The sequence below is a fragment of the Falco naumanni genome, chromosome 5, assembly GCF_017639655.2.
Source record: "Falco naumanni isolate bFalNau1 chromosome 5, bFalNau1.pat, whole genome shotgun sequence".
Lineage (NCBI taxonomy): Eukaryota > Metazoa > Chordata > Aves > Falconiformes > Falconidae > Falco > Falco naumanni.
In genome coordinates this window covers 23,152,055-23,175,813 of record NC_054058.1, presented here as the reverse complement: position 1 = coordinate 23,175,813, position 23,759 = coordinate 23,152,055, and the positions used below count along the sequence as shown (strand labels likewise).

Genomic DNA, 23,759 nt, shown 5'->3' with positions numbered 1-23,759 from the left:
AGCCCACCAAACCCCACACCCCCTCCCCTGGCTGCCCTGCCTCTCGCCTTTTGCCCTGCAGGTCCCAGTGGTTCCTGGTGGTGAGAGCCCCAGGTGTGAGACAGCTTCGGTAGCGCCCAACATCTTAGGGCTTTCCTCCAGCGCCAGGAGGCTGTTACGGACCAAGTACAGTGGTGGCATGCAGTGAGACCGCTAAGGCCCACCCTCCCCCACCCCCCACCCCCCCCACCACCCCCAAGCACACACCCCCCCGCCTCCCGCCCGTCACCAGTGTGTCACCTTGAGGGGACACTCTAGGCAGGGCCAGGGGCATCTTTTTCTCTAGGTGGAGGGGAATGAAGCCCACCACTGAAACAGCCTTTTTGTAGGGGTTTGCTTTGCTGGCGCAACCCACTGCAAGACAGATGTTGGGTCCCAAGGAGGAGAAGGCAGTGACCTTTGCATGGGTGTACGTGCTAGCTGCTGTCCCGTGCGTGTGACCGATGGGCACATCTGTGGACATTGAGCAATGGGGATGCCTGCGATTTGGTGGCACGGAGGGGGCGGTGGTGTGAAGTGTGTCACGGTGGGGCATGTGCTGCTGCAGCGGCTCAGGGAAAGCTGGCCTGGTTTGGGGGCCTTGCAGGGACAGGGCTGCTCTTAGCAGGGATGCCAATCCAGCCCCCTGCAATGCCAGAAACCTGCCAGCAGTGCTTATGGGCAACGCTTCTGGTTCTGGCATGAGTCCAGGCAGGGCTGGTTTCTATGTTTGCCAAGTGCAGGTGACATTACTTGACATTCATCTTCCATTTAAAAATGTTGCCTGTAAAGAAAAGCCTGAACGCCCTCCCTGCTCACGTGGCAAGGGGACACAAACCCTTTTCCCTTGCAAGCAAATCTCTCATGGGTTCTTTTAAAGTGCTTGAATCAGCAGCACTGGGGCTCAACATCTTTGACATCCCACCATGTGGTGGCCACCGCTGCAGCTGAACAGGGCCAGCGGCTGCAGGCTCAGGCTGTTGCGCTGGGGATTTTGTGCCCTGACCCTGGGCCCGCTGGCGTTCAGGGTCCATCACCGCCAAAACATCAGACACGGCCCCTACTCACCACCCGTCCCGGGAGGCGTCGTGCCATCTGGGCTCAGAGCGCCCATTTTCAGGTCTCACTGAAACTAAACACGGGGCATGCACCCCAAAGGTCGCTCCTCTTTCCCCAGGCCCTGCTCTAGCTGATATCCCTCCAGCAGCCCAAGAAGCCCCTCTGTGCCACGGCTGCAGCTCCCACGTTGCCCAGAGCAGTCTGAAGGGCCGAGGCCAGGCACCGCAGCGCTCGCCGCAGGGCACTGCCGGGCGTGGGAACGCAGGGAGCCGGGGCTGGACGCTGCTTAGCTCTGCCAGCACCTGCCTTTTCTCCAGGGCTGATGCCACCTGCCTGCTTTGAAGAAGAAGGTGCGTGGAGCATGGGAAACAGCAAGCATCTTGCTTTGGATTTTCATCCCCCTCTCCCAGTCACGCATGTCTCTGGGCTTGCCCTATAGGCAGATGTATGGCGGATGCCCACATACCAGATGTCCTGGGAGATCAAAGTTGCTGCTCGCTGCATCCTCCATTCACGCATGCACACACCCACCCCTGCACCTCCCAAGGACTTATAACTTATGCCTTCTATCTTCTGCCCAAGTTATTTTCCTTCCCTTCCTTTGTTTGCTTTCCAAACCCCCTCTCGTCTTTGGCACTCCCTGCAGCCCAGGCCATGCCAGCAGGGAAAGGCACCCATCACTCCCACTAACAGCATCCAGCGGTGGAGGGGGGTGAGGGTGGGGTGCCTTGCGGGTTTTCTGCCCTCCTTCCCTGCCTCTGGGATTTGCTGTTTCTTGAGGAGGGAGGCGAAGGGACCCATCACCCAGGGCAGGGAGCTTTGCAGTATCCCTGCACCTCTGCCCCCACTCAGTGCTGCTGAGAGAAGCTGAGGGTGTTAAAGCTCCACAATGGTGACCAGGAACCAGCTCCCCTGCCACCCCAGATATCCACCTTTGCCCCATGCAGGTTTCTGCAGCCCTCTTGTCCCCTCATAGGCCTGTGAGGTTTCCTAGTCTCAGCCTCTGGGAAAGCCCTGAGACCCTTGGAGATGCACAGGGGACTGAGTGCGATGCAACATCTCTAGCACAGAAGTTGCTACACCCACTGGCACAGAAAGCCTTTTTGGTACATCAGAGGTCTCCAAAGTGGGGTGCATGTAGAAGAAAACACCACTGGGGTGCAGGAAGAAAATACTGAAATGAATGCACTGTTGATAGTATTAATGAATAAAATAATATTTCTTTCATCTTTATATCATCTTTTTTTAATTTCTAGTTTTGCTATGCTTTATAATGTACATAATGTTAGTACAGTAGTACATGTATAGAATTATAAGTTAACACACATACTGGGGGTGTATGCCCTGTAGGGGTGCACAACCAAAAAAGTTTGGGTCCTGCTGGCCTAAGTCACCAGCCAAAAGGTTAAAACCAAAGCAAAGGGGGATACCCAAATGCCAGCAACTCACTCATCAGTGTGGAGAGTGCTTTACAGAAATAAAGCAGCCTAGCTTTGGTCATCCCCAAGGATTCCAAGGGTTTGCCTCGCTCCTCTTTTCCCCCGCTGTCACCTAATGAGGGGCCAGGAGGGTTATGGGGACCTTGGGCACAGAGGCAAAGCGAGTGCAAACTTCCCTGGTAGGTGCTGCAGATGGAGGATTCCCATCTGGGGTTGCATGGAGGGGGGAAACACACACTTTCCCCGTCTTCCCACCGTGTCAGGTCTCCCCTACACCTGAGCTAGTGGGTAATTCATAAGTTAAGCAAGGCTTTTCTTGCCCAGCTCTTCTTGCAGAAAAGTCATGGGCTTTATTGTGCTGCACAGCCACCTCCTGCCTGGAGGACAGACCTGTTCCTGCCAGCCATCAGGCTGGAAAAGCTGACCCGTAGTTATAGCTGCCGGGGACACACAGAGGGGTGAGCGCCCTCAGATGCCTCTCCAGCCCGCTTCAGATGAAAGCTGCCACCCACCAGGCACAGCTGTGCCCCTCCTGCCTCCCTGGTGGCTTGAGGCAATGGCCAGGGTGCCCTGGTGGGTTCCAGGGAGCGTGAGGGGCTCTGGGCCAAGGGGTGGACACCCATCTGCTGCCAGCCCACCACGGCAGCAAGGCAAGAGCCATCTCCAGCCCGGCTACCCTGCCGGCACACACAGCCATTGCTTCCGGCTGTTGCGTGTAGCTGGTGCTTAATGAAGAAGGGAAACACAAGATGAAAAAGGAATGATTAGTACAGAGCAATAAAACCTATCAGATGCAGGAAGATATGGTAGCAATATATTAAATAAGGAACAGAAAAAAAGCCAGATGGTTGCTCCAATTTACTTTACAACTCCAGATGACTTCACAAGAGGTCACTTAGTGGAACTGAAAGGCAAATGCTTCAGCTTGGATGAAAGCAAACACTTCGTGCCTGACGATGACATAACATGTATGAGGCTGAGGAATGTCCTGTTGCGGAATGGCATTGACAAAGTTGGAATAATAACATTTTTAATTGTTTTTAATAGGTTAGCACTTCTAACCTACATCACAGCAGTAGTCACTGTTACACTAGGATGGAAATGTCAGAATGTAAAGATTTTTAGAGCATGAGTGATGAAGTGCTCATGCTCTTAGTCAAGAATGGTTCCCCCTGGGCACAGCGCAGCAGTGTGTTTATCGCCACAGGCAGGACACGGACATCCTCCGTGGTAACAGTTCTCTGTGCCCATTCCTAAAGTGCAGTGATGCTGTGGACTCAGGAGACCTTGTCACTCCACCCGCATTTCTTCTCCTAGAGACCGTTTCTGTGCAGGGACTTCTCCCACCCCAACCAGCATTTGTGAGGTAGCCGAGGGGCCGCTGCAGGCGTTGCGGGAGCCCTGGCCATCAACCCAAACTCCTGATGGCTTTGTTCTCCCACCACGTCATCCTGCTGACAGGCTGGGAGGGCTCTGAGAGCTGCTGCTTGGAGCAGCACCCGCTTAGCAAAGCCCGCACAGCGCACACGCTGGTTTGACACCCATGAAGGCTGTGCACGACTTTGGGGGAGCAGTTATTTGTATGAGATTGCCCACATGCATTTTTAATTGCATCTGTGCCTTTGTGCCACGAGCGTGCCATAGTGAGCAGACGTAAATATGCCTGTACAGCCATGGGGACAGCTGCATGCGCTTTTATGCTTTGTGCAGATGGTGTGTAGGTATCTTGGGTGTCTCATCTCTGCCATTTGTGGATCCAATAGTATCACCTCTCCAGGGTGTTTGAAGCATTGATCAGTACACAAATATGCAGGGAGTGCATGGGGCTGCTGGCTATACATATAGGGTGCGTGGAGTCTTCTCCATCTGGACAGCATTTAGACCTAAGAGTATAACCATCAGAGAGTAAATGATTAAATAGTAGCTTTAGTGACCCAAATTTATCCTGCCATGAAAAAATGATGTGATCCCTATAGGCACATCTATTATAAAACTTTTTAAACCAGTATATAAGTACATAAGTAATCTGTGGAGCTCATTGCAGGATATCTGAGAAGCCGCTTGATTTCTTTATTTGAACAAGGAAATACCTCTGTGTTTCAGAGCAGCATAAAATAGTACCCCAGTTCTAAATGCTGAAAACCTTCCCAGAGGTATCTTGAGCATCAATGGCTCAAAGCCAATCACCAGCTGAAGTCAGGAGGGAATTTCTTTGTCATACAGGCTACATTAGGACCGTTTTTGGATTCTCATGTCTTGAGACCATAAACGTTGCTGCTGCTGGGCGCCCTTGGGCTGGTGCACACAGGCAAGTCTGTTTTGGGAGCAGGGAATCACAGAGGAGACCTGTGAGTGCAGGGAGGGGTGGGTGCTGCCAGCACGGCCGGGAAAGCAGTGTCTTTGCAGTCAGTGTGCCAGTGTGTGCACACACGTCTGTGTCACCACACTGTGGTCATGCCTAGGCTGTCCTCTGCAGAAAGTCGAGGCGGTCGTGGTTGGGAGAGGAGCTGGGACTTACTGGCTGGGATTTGTTTGTCTCCTGAAGATGCTGGAAATGCAGCTTCAGGATCCCAAAGGGTGGGATGAGACCTGCTTGGACTGGGGAGGCACAAAAAGACACCCAGGCTGTCGCTTGGTGCAGCGTGATGAATCCCTTTGGTGCAGGGAAGCACCTCAATAAGCCCTTTGTGTCTCAGCGAGGGCTCTGCAGTCCTGTCCCACAGAGCTCACGGGTGGTGGCAGGGGCGTCTGGGAACTCATCCAGGCAGCAGATGAAAGGAGCTTCCCAATTCCTGCCGTCCCAGTCCTGGACATTCCTTCAAAATGTTTGGTGCTGAGGGAGAGTGTGGAGAAGAAGCTGTGCTTAAACTGTCACGTCTGTGTGGGAAAAATACTCATAATTTCATTTTAAACAGAGTAGTAATTTTCTTGTGCTCCCACTCAAGAATTGCTTTGGGACTAACTTCTAGCATTTTGATGCTGATAGTGAGGCTTCCCTCTCCTGGAGCCACCAGCCTTTCTCCAAGAAGGTTTTGCCCATGGTGGGTCCCCACTACAGGATTGCTGTGACCATCTGGGTAAAAGTGATCTTTGCTGGGAGAAAGGTGTTACAATCGCACTGCAGGCAATGGTCTCAAGGAAGCTGGGTAGAGGCTGTACCACATGTGGATGAAAGAAGAGTTCTGCAAAACCTAACTGACCCTCCAGATACCAGGAATACTTCAAGGTGTCCCTCTCTCCCTCATTTGTGTTCAGTTCACCAGCTAGGGCAAGCTCAGACAGTTGTTCCCTCATCCTCCTGTCCACCTCCAGCAAGTCGGCAAGATGCTGCCTCTGTATGCGATATCCTGTGGTCACGGAAAGCATCATGGGGCTGTAGATACTCAAGGGTGGCAGCTCTATACCAGCACCTACCTGCTAAGGGGAGAAAGCCAGAAGGTGGGAAAAGGAATGGCCCTGCTAATGCACAGGGCTGGAGAACCCGTATGTGCAGCCAGGAGAGGAAGGAGAAGGCAGCACGAACTTCCTGCACGCCCTGCAGCTGGTTTGGAGGCAAGTCTTACAGACTTTAGAGGTTCACGCTATAAAGTCAAAGCTTCTCAGAAACCAATAATCTTCCAATCCTTCCGTTAAAAGACAGAATTCTAACAGCTCTGTGTGTGAAAAACAGGGATGTTTCTGCAACAGGCAGATGGATGAAATCCAGGATCCTGAACAGCCCCAGGGATTGCAGCTGGTGCTAGGTTGGGTATGTGCAGTCACTTGGTGTTTAGGTAGGGGATGTGTGAGCTGGGGACTGTCTGGAAAAAAAGAGCTGACCTTACAAACACTCCTGGACACAGGGATGGAAAAGGGCCTTCAGAAATGCTGGGAGAGTCCACCCTTAATAGTTTCACTGTGCAGACTCCCCAACACACCAGCCTTGAACTACCTAAAATAATGTGGCAGCCTTGATTTCCACAGCTTCTGGTTTCCACCACGTAACATGGGCTGAGAAATGACATTTCTTGGCACAGTCAGTATGATTCTTAACCTGAGAATGCTCCTGTACAGATGTTTTTTTTGCTTTCTCTAAAGCAAAGCCAAAGGAGTGGTGTGGGATGCTCTGAAAGAGATGCCTAGGAAGACAGATTTGGGGTTTCCCATCCAGCTCTACCTTGGCTGAGAGCAGCAGGAACTTCCCCATGACTTCTTGTCATGGCCTGTTCCCTGCAAACATGTTTGAGAGGCAGGATGGGGGCCCCCACCTGCCTCTCTGAGCTGCTTGTATCAAACGGCAAACATAGCCAAACCGCGCTGCAGTCTGTCTGGGCTCTCACTCAGGGCTAAACACCTTTTGCCAAGTTGCTTTACTGCAGTCTCCAGTCATTGCTCCCCAGAATAGCAACTCAGAGTTCACTTAACCAAGGAAAAGTTTTTTGCTTCAAATTTTCTTCTGGGGTAGTTCACTTTTATTTCCAGATTTTTCTGTTCCTCACTTACTGCAATTTCTTTGGAATTAAATAAATGGTAATTTTCTCTTTATCTCCCAAACTATTTTAGGTACAGACTGTGGGTCTATGGAGATGGCTCCAGCCTTATTGTACTGTGTACGCTTACTGGTCTGTGAAAAGCGTTACCTAACGCTATTCTGCTTCCCAACAGAGATGCATATTCTTCTGTTACTTACTTCCCACTGCTTGCTAATGTCAGCAGGTCAAGACAGGGGCATGCAACCAGCAAGGTACCCTCCTTCTGCCAGCTTGCCTCCAGCTGCAGCTGGGACCTCTGTCCTGCCTGGACAGTAAGCACCCAAAGGCCTGTGGCCAGGCTTTCATGGCACAATTCACCCAAATGCCAGATCCTCATCGCTAGCTTTTACCAAGGCTTATGGTATGGAAGTCACGGCCACGCTTTCCTCCAAGACAGGCTCTCAGCAGGGAGCTGGGCACTTCGACAGCTTCCCCGCAGCACGCTCACCCTGTCACTACCAGTTTTCTGATGGGTAGCACTCACCCCCTGACAGCCAGCTCAGAGCTTCCTTTCACAAGTTATCACTCTATCAACTGTTACCAGTTTAATAAAGACATCGAGGCCTCAGTTCTCAGTACTTTCTGGTTGTTTTCTTCCAGTCTTTCTCTCACCTTGACACTTGCGTGTACCTCCAGGGATCATTCATACGGCATGTGTCTCTCTGATTAATGTTAATACCTCTCAGTGTGAAAACTAAGTACTAAAAAAGAGGTTGTGACTCAGATGTGCAGTAACATTTTAAGTCCTCTGCTGATCACTTAGTGTCAAACCTGCTCTTAAATTTTCCATTGCCAACTGTACAGAACAAGTGCAACATTATCCATTTCCCTAACTCCTTTTCCAGCACTAGACAGAACTAGCTCTGCACTCTCCATTAATCTGCAGTGCTTGCCTCTCCCATTCACAGTTCTTTTACCTGAACCCTGATTTAATGCCTCCTTTGTTCCCTGTATTTGCCCAGTTTCTTGATGTGCTGATCTGGCTTAGGGCTTGTTTACTATACCCAATTGGAATATTTTGCATGCTTATACAAAGATGAATAAAGATCAATATCCTCATTGATTTGCCCTAGGTCATCAAGTACATCAGTAAGAACTGCATCCTACTTTATTTGCTTAAATCAGCAGTACAGTTCAAACTATAAAACAGTGCTGCAACAATGCTCTAGTAGGAACTCTGAAATCCACCTGAAAAGCTCCTTTTCTGTCACATTTTACTTGTAAACCTGGACACAATATTCCATTTTTCTCTGCATCTTTAAGGTAATAAAATTTGGTAACAGCCCCTATTACCTGGGGATAAGGATGTTCCAGGCAATGCAGATGTTTTTTGTAATCAAATTCTCTCATGTGGTTGTCCCAAGATTACAGTTAATCAGTGCCTCCTTGTAACACACTTGCAGGGAGCTGCTGGTGCAGGAGGAAACTCCTGTCACAGCAGACATGGTTCACACTAAGAGTGCCTTCAATTCCACTAATAAACTCTGTAAGCCTAAATGCTTCAGTTAGCTTTGGGGGACAGGGTGCAAAGGGGTAAAAACCCACTAGTCTCTAACTTCAGATGTGACATACATAAAGCTCAGACCATTTCTTAAGGATCTGCTTTGAATTACTGCTGCCCACACTAAACACATTCTTGAGGACACTAATTTTTGTATGCAAATATGACTGGTTACTTCTTCCTCTTTCTTGCACAGGACGATATAAGAGGAGATACAAAACTGATGGAAGAAAGTAAATGGTAAATAGCAACTTCAGTTACTTCCACTATGAGATCCAGTCAGACACTTAACTAGTTGGTATTTTGCTTTTCAAAAGTACACAAGATCTGGATTTGTGAAGGTCTCGCTACATGCATGAAGGAAGCAGACCATCAGATCCTGTACAGAGAATCCCTTTTTCTCACAGCCAAGCCTGTTTGTTATTAGTATCAGAAAAGGTCTCAATAACTTTAATACAACTTTTTTTGTGACTAAAACCTACCTGAAGATAATGTTGTAATATGGCCCATCACTGCCGCATGATGTACAACAGAGCCATCTGTCTCTTCTGTGTTCCAACCTTTAAGCTTATTCTGCCTGTGACTTTATCTACATGCATTACACATTGCTTGTATCAGTTTTCCAAGGGCAACAGTAGCACTGGGACAACAAAAAAGCTACACTTTCAAATGATGACAGACAAATCTAGGCCATTCACTTCTTCAGATACGATCTTCTGAAGTGTTTGAAGTCTTGACAAATATTCATAGTGCACATTACCTACCAAAGACGAGTAACCTCCTCTTGTCTCACCCCTCAATATTTTATTTCCATACACTGCACTCTATTTCAACATTTATTGTTTCTGTTCCTCGACATAACTGTAGAGAAAGTAAGGACCCAAATAAGTTCAACTGCATTTTCAAAACACTGGAAGATAGCTTATTGATGAGCTGGATGAAGCCATCAGAAAGGACCAAAAGACACAATACAATTAAGCATGCATGTGCAAAGGCTTTTACTTTACTACAGGTGTGTCACAAAACCAGAGTCCAGTGCTTAGGCAGGAAGCTTGATCACAGACAGTTGCAAAGATGAAAGCTGTAACAGTTATCCAAAATCTAGAAAGAGTAGGACTTCAGTTCAGATACACTTACTGCCCAGACATAGAACCAAGCAAAAAGCAAAGCACTAGAACAATAAATGCCATGACCACCTATATGGAAAACAAGAACTGATACCTAAACTTAACAGCAAGGAGCAATAGAACAAAAAAAAACAACCCAAAACCAGCAAACCACCAACCACCAACCCCAAAACAACCTTGTTAAAGAATCTTACTTTGTAAGAGGAAATCAAAAGCATTTCTTCCAGAAACAGAATGCATAGGTTTGGATTCAGTATTTTCTTAGCAGTCAACATCCATTTTAGAGAAATGGGGCAGCAAAAGGCTTATCTAGCACTTAGAGTCTACTTTACATGAGGGCATGCACTTCAGCTTGAGAAGAAAGGGCCTCAGATTAAAAACACTGCATAAAGCAGCACTGCTGCAGCTTGGCAAGTATTCTTCATGGCACAGTGTAAAATTCCTATCATTCCTGAACCACTGCAATACTTAGAGAAGATTATTTCAAGCTGTAATTCATCAGTTTCTTACTTCCATGAAGCAAGTTTCAGAACTGAGCATTAAGTAAGTCAGGTATTCTGGCAGAGGCTTGTAGTACGGAAAGTCACCTCAAGAATTTTTCTGTCCTACGCCATAAAATGTGGAGACAATACTAGTCATCACAGCAGAAGCAAAGTAGTAAGCATTAGGAAAACTTAGGTAATTATAGTTGCACTACTGTTATTTAACTTAATAGTTACTCTAACAATAGAGAGAATAGCTGCAACAGAGTGAGCTGTTGTCCTCAGGTTCTGACTTTTAATTACTACATTACTAACACACAGCTTGGATCCCCTGCACAGAAGCAACAAACCCGTGACTGGATTTAAGTAGTGCAGTTGTGTTACTCTGGTTGTCTCCTGTGAAAGAAAATGGAGGGAGCAAAACTACTGACCCATTTTTCAGGAAGAATGAAGCTCACCAAGCTCATCCCTGAGTCCTACTCAAAAGGCTTGCCTACAATCCAACATTATTGAAGCAATAGCTTGACAGTACTCCATGCACTTGAATTCTAGCTTCACAGAACAGTTATTACACACAGCCCTCAAGCAGTAAGTCCTTATGCACACAAGCCCACTTTTCAAACGTTGCTGCCAGTCCCCCTGAGAGAAGCTACAAAGAACTCCATACACGCACACACGCATTTTTATTTTAATAAATAAAAGTTTTACAGGCTCAGGCTTTTGTTTTTTAATTCACATATACAGAAGAGAAATGCCTGACCAAGTAACATGAACTAATCTACTAACCCTGGGAAGGAATGCATGCCCTCCATAAACTGAAGACCTTAAACGAAAAGGGATTTCCCATCGGCAGCACAGTAACTTACTTCACAGATTAGACAATTTGAAAGAGATGTGGCCAAAGCAAAGAGAGTGACCCTAAATGGACCACTTGTCTTTACAGAGCCACAACAGTGCAATGAAAGCCAAGAGCCCACATGCCTCCATTTTCTAGTGTCACTTCTGAATGAATATGTATGCCTTCACATCCTTTAAGCGATACATTCTAACCACAAGTAGAGAGGCTAAGCACAGCAGGTATGCAAAATTATTCCATTGAAGAACAGATACTGGATGACACAGTAATGTTATATTTCAAGATTTTTAAATTAGCAGATGCTTTTGCATCCCCTTCAGTATGGCAGCGGAACAGATCCCACCTTCTCTCATAGAGGTTTAGTCCAAAAACTTCCTGTTGGCATTAGCACCAAAGAGAGCCACTCTGATTTCTGGCATCATCTGTTGAGAAAGAGTACATCAGTCAGATGCAACAGGCAATGCAATTGCTGTACATTCCTCATTGCAGGCACTGTACAATAGCTAGGCTAGGCTTCAAAATTAGCAAGTCAATTCATTTGAGTTTTCTGAAGCCTTTATCTGATCATTACCTGCTACTCTATAGACTTAAAAGGACTGCCTATACTGCAGCATAACAAAGAGATGCCAGAGCTGGTTTTTTCCACTAGGGTATAACAGGTCTCACCCAAAGTTTCTAATACTCAAGCTAGCTTCAGTAATCCAAGTTAGCCTCAGCTTTTCAACATCTTGACTGCAGTGCAGTCATAACAAGTCTTTCAGTATCATAATTTCTAGAGTTTTATGCTCATGCTTAATTCAAAAAGGATCATTCTGAGGAAAGCCATGTTTGCTGTAGAATAGCACAAACACTAGGGAATTTGCTTCTTCCCATTCAAAAATAACTTCTCGTCATCCACATTGAAATCTGATCCCACGCTATTGTGACACATTGCAAACACCAGGATTTTGCTACAAAACTAGTTAATTATATCTTGTCCAAATTGTTGTTAGAGAAACTCACCTGCTGGGCTACAAGGTCCAGCCGACTTTCCAGGGTATTGGAAACCTTAATTTTACCATCACTGTTATAGATTTCAACACCTCCAGCACTAGAAAGTGGGGAAAAAACAAATAATCTGTGAAATCCATCGGACATCTCAAAGTCAAAATGTAGCAGAGTTACCATCTCAAATCAGTACAAGTCAGATACTTGTAGATAAGATTCTTATGCTTTAAAAACCAAACTTTTTTTGATCACATCCTAATAGGAATCAGCACAAAGTGATCCAGTGAAGCAGCAGCGCAAAGCATCTTTGGAGTTATCAAAGACCACAGCTACATACAAGGGTCCTCATTAGCATGATCTAAATGCAAGTGGAGGTATGAAATTTGTCACTTCAAAACAGCTTCAGACTCTGTATTTTATTATTAATAGACAGCTTTCAGATTTTGGGATGTGAGGAAGAGTGCTATAAACTGCTGGTTTTGGCCCATACATGAAAATTGCTGACTATCAGAATACACGGATTTGTGCCATGTTCTTCGTCACACTATATGGAAACAGAGCTTTGAAGACATAGCAGACATAAACCCCATTATGTGATCGTCCTATAACACCTTAGGACTCAATTTACTTCACCTTGAGATAGAAAGCGTGACTGCATCTATATTCTCTCTCTTTAAAAGACCAACAGTGAAGTTTATACATACAGTTATTCTCTACTTCAGTACTGTGAATCAGTCTGGAGCTTACGCTAAACTTTTATTGACATTTTTGATTGAGACAGTGCATGTCTGGAGGAAACTCTGGAGTCTGCGTTTGATTAACACGAAGAAGTGCCAAATTCCACTAGAGCAGCAGCAGATACACTGTGAGGATATTCCATACGTAATTTTCTGAGACTGTTCTAGCAGAAGCTGTGGTTTGAAGAGTTTCATTAAGTTAGTGCACCGTACAAAAGACTCCCATTTTCCTTACATTTCCTCTGGCAGGAAGTTGTCTTGGTCAATGTGAACATCCACATCCCTTTTTGTGGCATTTTTGTAGATGGGAATGCTCTTCTGTACAGCAGTCTAGGATACAAGATAAACCTCCAATTAGCACGGATAAATGCTAGTGCACCACTTTTTTATTATTATTATTATTAAACAAATGTATTTCAGTATGGCTTTTGAGCCAAAACCAATTACTATTCTTAATATTGCAGCAATGTTAAAAGTTTTCTAGGTGATATCCAAGCAAGCAAATGATCCTCAAATTGCAAAGTGCACTTGTTCTCTTGCATTGTATCTGCAGCAGAAGCACAGCAAGCAAAGCTTGTTTTCGTGTCACACCGATGGGATCTGAGCAGCAAATATTTGCAGGCAGGTCCCAGCCTTTGTGAGCAGGATACTGTCAAACTGTTCCAGGTGTCTTACCTTAACTATAGGGAGATCCTGCTTCCTGCAACGAACAACTATTCTGGGCTCAAGCAGCTGGTAGAAACCCTGCACAAAATAACCATTACAGTATCAGAAAGTCAACATTTTAATTGTTTTAGAATTATTTAATGCCCAGGAGAGGAAAGGAGCTGATCAATTTGAAACCCAAAACCTGGCAGTATTAGCCTCTTTTATTTAGTTCTTTGCTCGCAAGTTCACCTCACACAGACGTTCTGAGAGGACAGCACCAGTATCTGGGAAAGAGCCTAGAACTATGGATTATGTGTTTCTTTGTTAGCTTCAAGTTTGGAACTCAAGTGCAACTAAATGTATGTATCATAGGATTGAGGTGCCCAGACAATGTACATGTATACATAAGGAACACTGCTGTCTAAGTAGAATGAGCATGCAGCCAAGCTGTATTCTCCTATGCAGCTCTTGGAGAAGACATGCAGTAGTTTCAGATGCCTTTTCTAATAATTCCCACCTTGCAGTTCCTGTAGTAACACATGAGAATAGAATAGGTTTAATTCCAGTTGAAAGGGACCTAAGCAATCATCTAGTTCAACTGTGCATACTGACGAGTGTAGGTCCCTCACTGGATCAAATACAATGAGCCAAGACAGACGTGGCCAGCTTGCAAGAGGGAGACAGGTTTGTGTGATGTACAGCAATACCAGACCTAAGTAACAAACAAGCAACGCCGAATCGGAAGCACAAGCTGGTAGCAAACACCACTAAGAAAATCCTGCCATCAGACTGCGGACAGGAGAGCTGGTGGCTGGCTGCTGTGAATTTCCAGTAACAGGGCCAATCCACATCAGAAGGTGGCACTAGTGGTCACACCACTGACCCCGGCCAATGCCGACTGGATTTTAGCACTTGATTTCTGGGGCTTGAGGACGGTATATTCTGGGTAAGCAAAGCTTTGATTTCTGCTTTGTCTGTCCGTCACAGACTCATGCCATACTACAGCAAATTTGTCAAAGCCAGGACTTACAAGTCTCAAGTGCTGAAAAGATTTTAAAAGCAGGTAACTACTGACTTCTAGGTTTGGAGAAACAGCTTTTGACAAAGGTGCATTAGATCCAATTAATTACTATGGAAGCTTAAAATGTGCATCCTAAATGCACATTACAATGTATGTGTGTGCATCTACAATTATTCTTACAAGGGAACTGCTGCTTGGTATGTCAGGTTTTACACCTCAAAACAAGATGCAATCTTATCTGTTCAGAATCCAAGACTGACAGGTATAGTAGAAATGATGTTTGAAATTCAGAGGTCACCCATCAACATTTGATCTAGACTCCAATAGAATTCTAACTTCTACTGGATTATATTTGAAGAAAGATACCTAAGAGGATAGGGATGTGGACCTCTACTTTTTAAAATTTAAATATTTACCTGTAGAACTAGTCCGTCCAGCAGTGTCTGGTACCTGGCAGTATCCTTCACCACCTTGGCAAGTCTCTGCTTGGCCTCATTCAGTAAATCCTACATTCAGAAGAAATCAGATCAGCAGAGCCCATCTGTTTGGCATTTGGTTTCATGCCTACCAACTTTCTGTACTCCTATTATAGCTATCACACCCTGCCAACACGTAAACGTACACTCCAGCTGGTGTTCATCCAAGCTAGACCTTCATCTCTGTGCATGGCACAATATCCTTTCCAAACAGTTCCCTTCTCCCTGCCCTGATCTGAACCCTTATAACCTGACAACAATTCCTTTTTCACGAAAAAGGGAGACCTCCACAGTAAAAGGACAGTAGTTATAATATTAATTCAGACAGACAAACTAAATATGTTGTAAGTCATTGCCTAATGAAAACTAATCAAGTTGCCCAAATAACAATTTTTCAGCTTTGTGGCCGAGCAAAGAAATACTTTTACCTTTTTATCAAACAATAGTCAGGTTAGGTATTTTTTATTTGTAAGTAAATGCAAGTCAAAATTTAAAAGCGAGAGCTCATTTTTAATTTAAAGTAGCTGGTTTTGATTATCTTCATTCAGCAAATTAGTATCTGATGGGATTGAATTTTTAAGAAATTCAAGTCAACTCAAACATAGCTCCAACTACTTAAAATAAAGAAACTGCATGATTTGGTGTAAGCCTTTCTTTACCGTCCTGCCTCACAGCATTTAAAAAAAGAGTGCATGTTAACACTATCAGTCCTAGGATGCAAGACTATCACAATTTAATGCCACGGTCAAATCCAGTTAACCTGTTTACCCTAGTGTATCATAGCATTTCTGGAACTGCTCATCTCTCTTGTTCAGGAAAGAGGCCAAAGATCTGATACGGGAAGAAAGAGCTAGCAGCATGTGATTTAAAATGTTTTAAAATGAGGAAGAGTGTTATGTATTACTCAGAAGCATGAGGTTGAGTCAGCTGATAAATGAGAAAGATTATCCAGCAGAGACTGCCACAATAGTTAGCTCTTTAGCCACCCACCTTCCTCCTCTCTGTGAATATAATCTAAAATTTGAAACTAGGTTTAAAGAATCAATAAACTGGTTATTTTCTTCTGCTAACTCCCCTTTTTCCCCGGTAGCATCAACTTGAACATTATCCAGTTTTTCTTTTTTGACTCCTACAGGTCTCACAGCTTTTCCAATAGCTCAACAGCACCATCTAGCAGAACATGGAACACTCAAACTGTTCCTCAGACAGGGTAAGAGGTAACAGCAAACCTGCAAGCTATATAATCAGCAGAACGAGAATACACTACACATGGTGTGAGATAAACATAGTGAGCCTGAACCAAGACTAAACGTAGCCTGCTCTGATAAATGATCACACAGACTATATGTCAACACACAGACTGGTCACCTACTAGAACAAGAAGCAAAACTTTTCATATACTAGGGGCCACTAAAGGAGACAGAAAAGCCTGGTTAATGGCCTTATCAGCCTACTTGCTTAAGCCATGACAGCTTGAATGCACAAACGTTGCTTCAGGCAAACAGCACTCCACAGTTCTACCAACCATGCAAGACAAGAGTTCCTGCTCTTTAAAGAAATAAGCTATTGTCCAAATGATAGATACAACGCTGCCTGCAATGTTCCTGGCAGAGAACTGTATTTCCCTAAAAGAGTAGGTAATATAAACTGTGAAAACAAGCTGAAGCAGATTAGTGAAGCTGGACTAAATCCTTAATGACTTCCCAAAGCAACTGGGAAAGTCATTTTGGTATGTTGAAGCAAACATCACTAAATCACAAATCATTACTTTTCTTTAGAGAATGGTTAAGAACACTTCCTAACAGATGGTAGAAATAGAACCTCTGTGTCTTTACTACAGAGATACTCACTGCAATAAGGTCATCCCTTGCCTTAAGGACCTTCAGTCTTGCTTGATTCATCAGGTTGGACATCTGACTGCAAGTTGCACGACAAGAGTTGAAGCAATCCATCAGACTTTGACAGAAGAACTGCAATGTTTGACTGTATACTTTACATTTAAGGATAAGAATACTACAACATTTAATAACAAAGCCTGTTCACCCACTGGCATGTTTCGGAACTTGCATAAATGACTACAATGCAGACTACGCCCTCCAGTAAAGACCCACCAAAACTAAACACAATATGATCATTTGTCCCAGTCTAACAGACCAGGGTAGAGTTCTAGACATTAACTACATAAAGAAGTATGAGATTCTTTCACCACATTTACTAACAGTTACACTACCGTAGCTCACCTTTGATAATTTCTCCTCGGGAAAAACTAGAAACTCATAATTAGGACTAAACAGATTGGCTATGTTTACCTATTTGCCAGGGAAGAACAGTTTTGTATAAAATTAGCTCAGGCTCTGAAGTCAGCCATATAACCCAAGCAACTTACATTTTCTTTTGCTGTTCGATTTGTTTCTCCTTCTTTTCATAATACTCCATGATTTTCAGCCTCTGTGTCTGAACAAGACGACCCTTCTCAATGTTGAATTCTTCTTCTGCCTACAGTAAAAATTAAATAACTCAAGTGGAAATTGATTCCACGGGCTGAAAAAAACAGAATCAAAATGAAACAGCCACACTTTCAGAGCACATTCATAGACTAGGATGATACAATTTATGGCTTCGTATTAGCAAAACATGTCAACCAGCACTCAAGTCAAAGGCAGTAGAAGACATGTTCTGCTTAAATAGAACCTTGCTAACTGAGATACAGCTTATTTTATCAATTAACTGATGCTTATTTCCTTGCAGTATTTATTCCTCAGGCACGAAATTACTATTATATACTGTTAAGCAAAACTCATTTTATCTGAGCTTCAGGTCTGATTTGTTGTTGTAGAATCAGTCTCTTTTCTGGCTACAAGAGATTCCACCTAAAACAAGCTACCCAGCCCTCAGTGTTCACAAACTTAATTACTTTAAGCAATTCTCACACAAGGAAAGGGGCAGTATAGCTATTACTTTTTTATAAAACCTAGCCAGACAGCATGTGAAAACACAAGGCAAATTTTCCTATTTATACCTGAGAATCCAATCTCAACTTCTGACTCCTGTTTGCAAATAATCAGCAATACCTGCTTTTGTACTGATTAAGTATTTGTGTACATCTAAATGTTTAGAGGAGATTAAATATTATTACTAATACATATGCTGAGTTCAATACCAACAAGATATTTCATTATTGCTATAATGCAGATTGTTAAGGTTGTAAGGCACTATTAATCCTTCTTTAGTAAACATCTATACTCTATAACCGGGTTAATATTAAACTCAGCCTCTTGTGGCTTAACTGAACAATTCTGTAAGTAATTCAACTCATGCCTTTAATATGGATTTATGTTTTAGTTCCCCAGGATACCTACTAAATCACATCACAGAATTAAGTCTGCATATGGCTACACAGGTTTAGGTACAGTTATGAACCTGCTTAACAAACAAACTTTCACCAACGTAATTCAATCTGTTTAACTTTCATCTTTTGTCATTTTAGTACATGTATGCATGCTTGTGCAAGATTACAAGCATTAATGCTTTTATTTACTACTAACATTTCTGCCTGACATGCTATGGAAGTCAAGCAAAAATTAAAATTAAGCCTTCCAGTAATAGCTTGTTATGACAAACCTTAGCAGAATTAATAATTATGCAGAGAACTCCCTTAATCCTTAGTGATGTCAAGTTATATATAGGAGTTGTAGGAAAAGTGTTTCACTTAATCCAGCCTATTCACATTACCACTCAGCTCTCCCAATTTCTTAAAAAACGAAAAAGTGAACTTGCATATGAATAAATTTATATTTACGAGCCACTAAGAAGATTTTGATCAAAAAATAGCTCCAACTTGCTTTCATTTGTCAAAAGCTAACAAATATCAACTTTATTTGGTAGCATAAGCATAATTTTTTGCTATGTAATAACTAAACGTGAAGTAAGCTGTAGCTTACAAAAGTGTTCTAGGACTGCTCTGACTGCAACTACCAACACAGGATGTCAGACACAGTTTTCCTTTTGCACTTATTGACATTGCACTTCCATTTTTACCTTTGCATCTATTTCTTCAGCCTTTTCATTGGCTTCCTGCTCAATGAAAGCCATCATATGCTTGATCTGTAACAAGAGGGAGAAAATATTTTCTGTTAGAAAGGACTTTGACAAGAGGAAGTACATATATATTCCTCATTTGTACAGTAAGGCCTTCCACATCCATTTACTAATTAATGTAATGTTGTTTTTCAAGGAAATTAAATTGAGCACACAGGTCAAAGAGTCAGTTCATCTTAACAGAGATTACAAGAAATTTTTTTCCCCAAATAATTCTATATAATTCTGTTTCACTGTCATTAGAAGAATGCACTTTAGATATGCAACTGTACAAAAAACCCCCACCTAACCCAAAAGTAAATTTATATAAACGTAAGGCTGGGTATTTTCATTCTTCACTAGTGAGAACAACTTCTCTTCCCCCTGGGATTAGTGAAAAAAGAATAAAAATCCTCACACAGTAAAATTAAAGTACTCTGTCTGTTATGACATTTACATGAAACACAGAAGACTAACATAGAATCCCTGCTCTACATCAGGCATAGATGGCATTTGAATGAGCCTGCACCTTCCACACTAGATGACCAGTGAAGCAAAGTGAAGGGCTACTGACCACTCCGGTCAGATCTGTACAACCAGAAGCTCCTTTACACACCTGAAAAATCTTTCTTGAAAAAATGTAATACATTCTGTAAAGACTTACAAGGTTTTTAAAAAATGCTGCTATACGGTTCAACTCAAAACGATTTTATAAAGCAGCTGCATGTTAGTTTGGAGGAGCTGGCGAAGGAGACAGCAGCAGTAGTTGATCAAGACCACATCAAGTATATCACATACTGCTTTAGAGCTTGGTATGCACTAATACATTCTACTTGAAGAACCTTTCTGAAACCACCTCAAAACACTATAAAGCACAGGCCCAACAGCTTAAAGACAAGGAAAGCAATTATACTCAGCTCTGCTTATTTATCACATGCCTTTCTGTGACCAGGCCTATGTTTAGGTTCACATTTCAGGCAGACTGTAAAGACTCATGTCCAACCAAACTGCAGCTTTGAACAGGTAACAGCTATTTGCAAGGGCAGACGGAGCGCACCATACTTGAGCAGACTATAAAAACCTACTGACTTTTTGCTTGCACTTAGTGATGACACACATTTTGCAGACAAGCTGGTCTGCATAAAGTTGCACAAAAGATTGTATTTATATAATGTCATATTAAAATGAAGTATTTTATAGACATAAGAAAGTGGCAATGTGAAAACTGAGAGACGTGCAGAACAGTACTACTCCCATATAGATGAAAAAACAGAAGTGAACAGACAAGTAGAAGATTTTAAGCATACGCAGTCAGAGAAGCAAACAAGAAGAGCTACATCGATATGATATCAAATCAGCAATTTTTCTTTCAATTCCAGTTTGCAACACTTCTAAGTGCATGTCTACTTACAGGGTCAGTTTCCTACCCTGCTCGCCCGATTAGATGACTGGTTAAACCAAGGTTTAGATCTACCTGCATCTCAGAAAGGACAAGAAAAGCATATAGAAAAAGTAAATTATTTTGCTGAATAGCCTACTGTTGAAGGAGACTAAGAACATTTGTATAGCAGTAGTAACCCTTGCATTACTGAGTCACTTCCTCCAGTTTGGTTTGGTTTCTTCATTTTCAAAAAGTACTTTAAACAGTTCCGGGTGTTCAAGAAACATCCTCTGAACAACAAAGAGGAACAAGATGGAAGCAAGCTAACATGGCATCCACTTCCCCATGTCTGATAAGATTGAACATCATTTTTTCCTTCAAAATCTGTTGTACTAAAATCCCTTTTTGCTTTTCACGGAAATGAAAAGACATCATAAATAAAACTTTCACATCTATAAACAGGATTAGTATTAAAAACATTGATTAATTTTAAAGGAAGTTAATAACTTTAGTAAAGCAGTATTTCCAACAGAAAGGAAGGGAGGGTTTTCCCCATCAGTAGCAGTGTGATTATCTGTTCCATGGAAGTTCTAGATGTTAGACCGGCTGGATGGAACAATCTATTAAACACCTTTAACAGAATCAAGAAAGCAAGTCTATCAATGGCAAAAACTCTTAACGAGAGATGAATTTTAAAGTGAAAATTATTGAAAGTCCCATGGCAAGTAGTTAAGGGTTCAGAGGACCAGCTGGACAGTTGATACTGGATTTATACATATGCAGAACTGTCATGCCATTGGCAGCATTCGCTTTTCCAGTTAACAGGATCACCCTAGGCTCAAACGTGTAAAACAATTACAGGAAAGTTGCAGATGTGAAATGATGTTGGCATTACGTGTTTGCTATACCAACAGATCCTGACCTATAACCTTTGAAGTTCAGGTCTGTGGTCGCTGAGCAAGACCACCCCAATGTCAGCTTTCTTTTTATTATCGGAAGAGGCAGAAAAAAACCCCCAAGCTTTGCAGATAAAAGGCAACAGAATGTAATTACAATTCCCCTTTTGGAGAAAGGCAACCTACTTATTTTACTTTCAATGTGATGCTTCCTTGCCAAGAGACTATGTTTACTGAATGAGAAAGTGAGACTCAAAGCACTTACATGCAAAGGACAAAGGGAACTTGGCTGATCTGCTCATCACCTGTAGGAAACTCCACAGACCAGTGCTAACTGGATCTGTGCTGTCTTTAACATGGCACACGATTTTCAGCCCAACTCAAAACAGCTTTCTTAGGCAAGGGCAGTGTTTACTGTCAATAAGGACAAAGTGTCCCGCCTCACCAAGTGTTCACAGACTTCAGGGTTGTAAATTTCCATTGCACGAGAAACCCAGGTTGTGCTACTCTGCTTAGGTCACAGAATTGAAAAATGTATTCAAGGACGCTATATAGCCCAGCCAAATGCTAAGTTACAGTCAATGAGATGTAGTACAGTTGTAAGAAAAAACAGAGTAGAAAGTCCTTAGACAGCAACATCTAAAAAGACAGAACTTAGCTAAGGCAACGTATTTATCTGCCTTAAAGTGCAATTAAACACTGCAGACAGCATAAAGGCAACTCGTGATCCCTTTCATTCAAATCTGGATTCATACATCATCAAAATGCCTCAACGAAGTTCCCCAATGGGTGGCTGACCAGTCCCTCCAGGGAAAAAAATAATTTTCTTCAGGGACTTCTCTTTCTTACTAAGATCCCAGACAAGATCCTTCCCCTTTCACCCCTGCTCTCACCCGAGAGCGCCACTGTGGAGCAGCAGACCCTGTTCGCAACCCAGCCGCAGCTGACAGCAGCCGCTTCTGCTGATGCGGGGCTCGGGGCGGCCACTGCCCCTCCCTCTCCGACTGGCCGTTCACCAGGCATCAGCCCTGCAGCTCGGGCTCACCTGAGCCCCGCACCTAGCACGGCTTCAGGGCAAGGACGCTGCCTGGATGCCGCCCCCTCCGCCCTGCCCTCGGCGCCTCCCTTCCCCACGCTGGCTCCGTCCTGTCAGCTCCCCGCCGGCCGCGCCGGGCCCAGCGCAGTGCGGGGAGGCAGACCCAGCAGCGGCCCCAGCCGCCGCGCTGCCCGCTCCGGGGCCGCAGGCCCGCGTTCGGGCTGGGGCCCGCGGCCCTACCTGCTTCTGGACGTCGGCATCGCTGAGCGCCATGGCGGCGGCGTTGGCGGCGGCGGGACGGGACGGAAGGTAAGGCAGCCGGGGCCGTCGGCGACAGCGAGCGGAATCAAATCCGGTTCGGGTCACGGCCGGCGCTGCTGCCGCTGTGTCACGGCCCCGCCCCGCTGCTCCCCGGGCCAATAGAAACCCGAGCTCCGCCCGGCGTCACCGGGGTGGGTCTGTGCGCGCGGCAGGCTGCCATCTTGTGGCTGGGCCTGGCCGTGTCTCCAGCGCTCGTCGTGACGGGCGGGCGGCAGGAGGCCGGGTGCGGCGGGCCGGCATGCGGGGTGCCCTCGGCGCCTCCCCCCCGGTGGCAGAGGCGGCAGCCGGTTCTCCCGGCGCCGCGCAGGTGGCAAGCCGTGACGGGTACCAGTTTGGACGGTCAGGGCTTAGCCTGAGGGAGCAGGGGTGCTGCCGGCAGGGGCTTTCCCTCATGTGTATTGGTGGGAATGCTGTGTTCGGTTTCAAAACGAGCTGAGCTACTGCCAAGACACGCCGTAATGCGTTTAACTGGTAGCAGAGGAAAAATAAACACTGAGAAACTTGCTTGTAAGGCCCTAAAGCAGGCTGGTTTTGGCAGTGCTTTGGCCTCCCCATCACGGGGAGCTTTGATATTAAGGTCAGTGTTAGCCATCGATTATATAAAATTGTGAAATGCTATTTATATAATCTCACGGTTCTTCCCAGTTTGGACTGGCAGAGAGAGATGAAACCCATCTTTTTAACCCGCGCCGGAGATGCGGGATGGCGTGAAGGAGTGCAGGGAGAAGCAGGAGGTGGCAGGGAAGAGCCGGCTGGAGGGGGGGGGGCAGGGCGGCCGGGGTGGCCGCGGGAGGCCTCAGGCCGGGGGCTCTGGGGAAGGCTTGTAGCAGCCGCCTTGCGCTGGTCGTGCTTTTATGATGAACAGCCGAGGTACCAGCATTTCGTTGCAGGAATACGTGATGGGGCTCTAGAGCATGTTTATTATTATCGATTACCTTCTGCCATGCGCTGATTCTTTGGGAGTTCTCATACTGCCTCCATTCGTGACGGCAAAATTTGAAGCAATCCTCATAACCTGTAATACTATTTTATTCCTGTTGGCGGGAAGATTCTGTTTCCATTCTGTAGGTACGTTTACTGGAAAAAACAGAACTGTTCCTTGCAAATCAAGTGTCGGATGTGTTGTCATATCCATGCTCCTTCTCAGCTTCTCTTTTGTCAATTTTTACTGGGCCTTTTTTTTTTC

General features: G+C 44.6%; 1 protein-coding gene across 1 annotated transcript; it reads right to left on the bottom strand.

Annotated features, from left to right (window-relative positions):
* Window positions 1-9,502: 9,502 nt before the first annotated feature.
* Window positions 9,503-22,636, bottom strand: ATP6V1E1 (ATPase H+ transporting V1 subunit E1). The gene is made up of 9 exons (XM_040595637.1): window positions 22,493-22,636; window positions 18,901-18,966; window positions 17,249-17,358; window positions 16,713-16,779; window positions 14,803-14,892; window positions 13,393-13,461; window positions 12,953-13,047; window positions 11,996-12,083; window positions 9,503-11,415 (listed from the first exon to the last, which is right to left on the bottom strand). The coding sequence occupies exons 1-9, from the start codon at window positions 22,523-22,525 to the stop codon at window positions 11,353-11,355; spliced, it is 681 nt and encodes a 226-aa protein (XP_040451571.1). The 5' UTR covers window positions 22,526-22,636; the 3' UTR covers window positions 9,503-11,352.
* Between the last annotated feature and the right edge of the window lie 1,123 nt (window positions 22,637-23,759).

What these genes read in the sequence shown, in the direction of transcription:
- ATP6V1E1 (XM_040595637.1), bottom strand. Translation starts at nt 22,525, where the DNA reads ATGGCGCTCAGCGATGCCGACGTCCAGAAGCAG. An exon ending in AGGATCTCCCTATAGTTAAG is followed by an intron (nt 13,048 to 13,392) that starts GTAAGACACCTG and finishes CTTGTATCCTAG; the next exon opens with ACTGCTGTACAGAAGAGCAT. An exon ending in TGGACCTTGTAGCCCAGCAG is followed by an intron (nt 11,416 to 11,995) that starts GTGAGTTTCTCT and finishes CTTTCTCAACAG; the next exon opens with ATGATGCCAGAAATCAGAGT.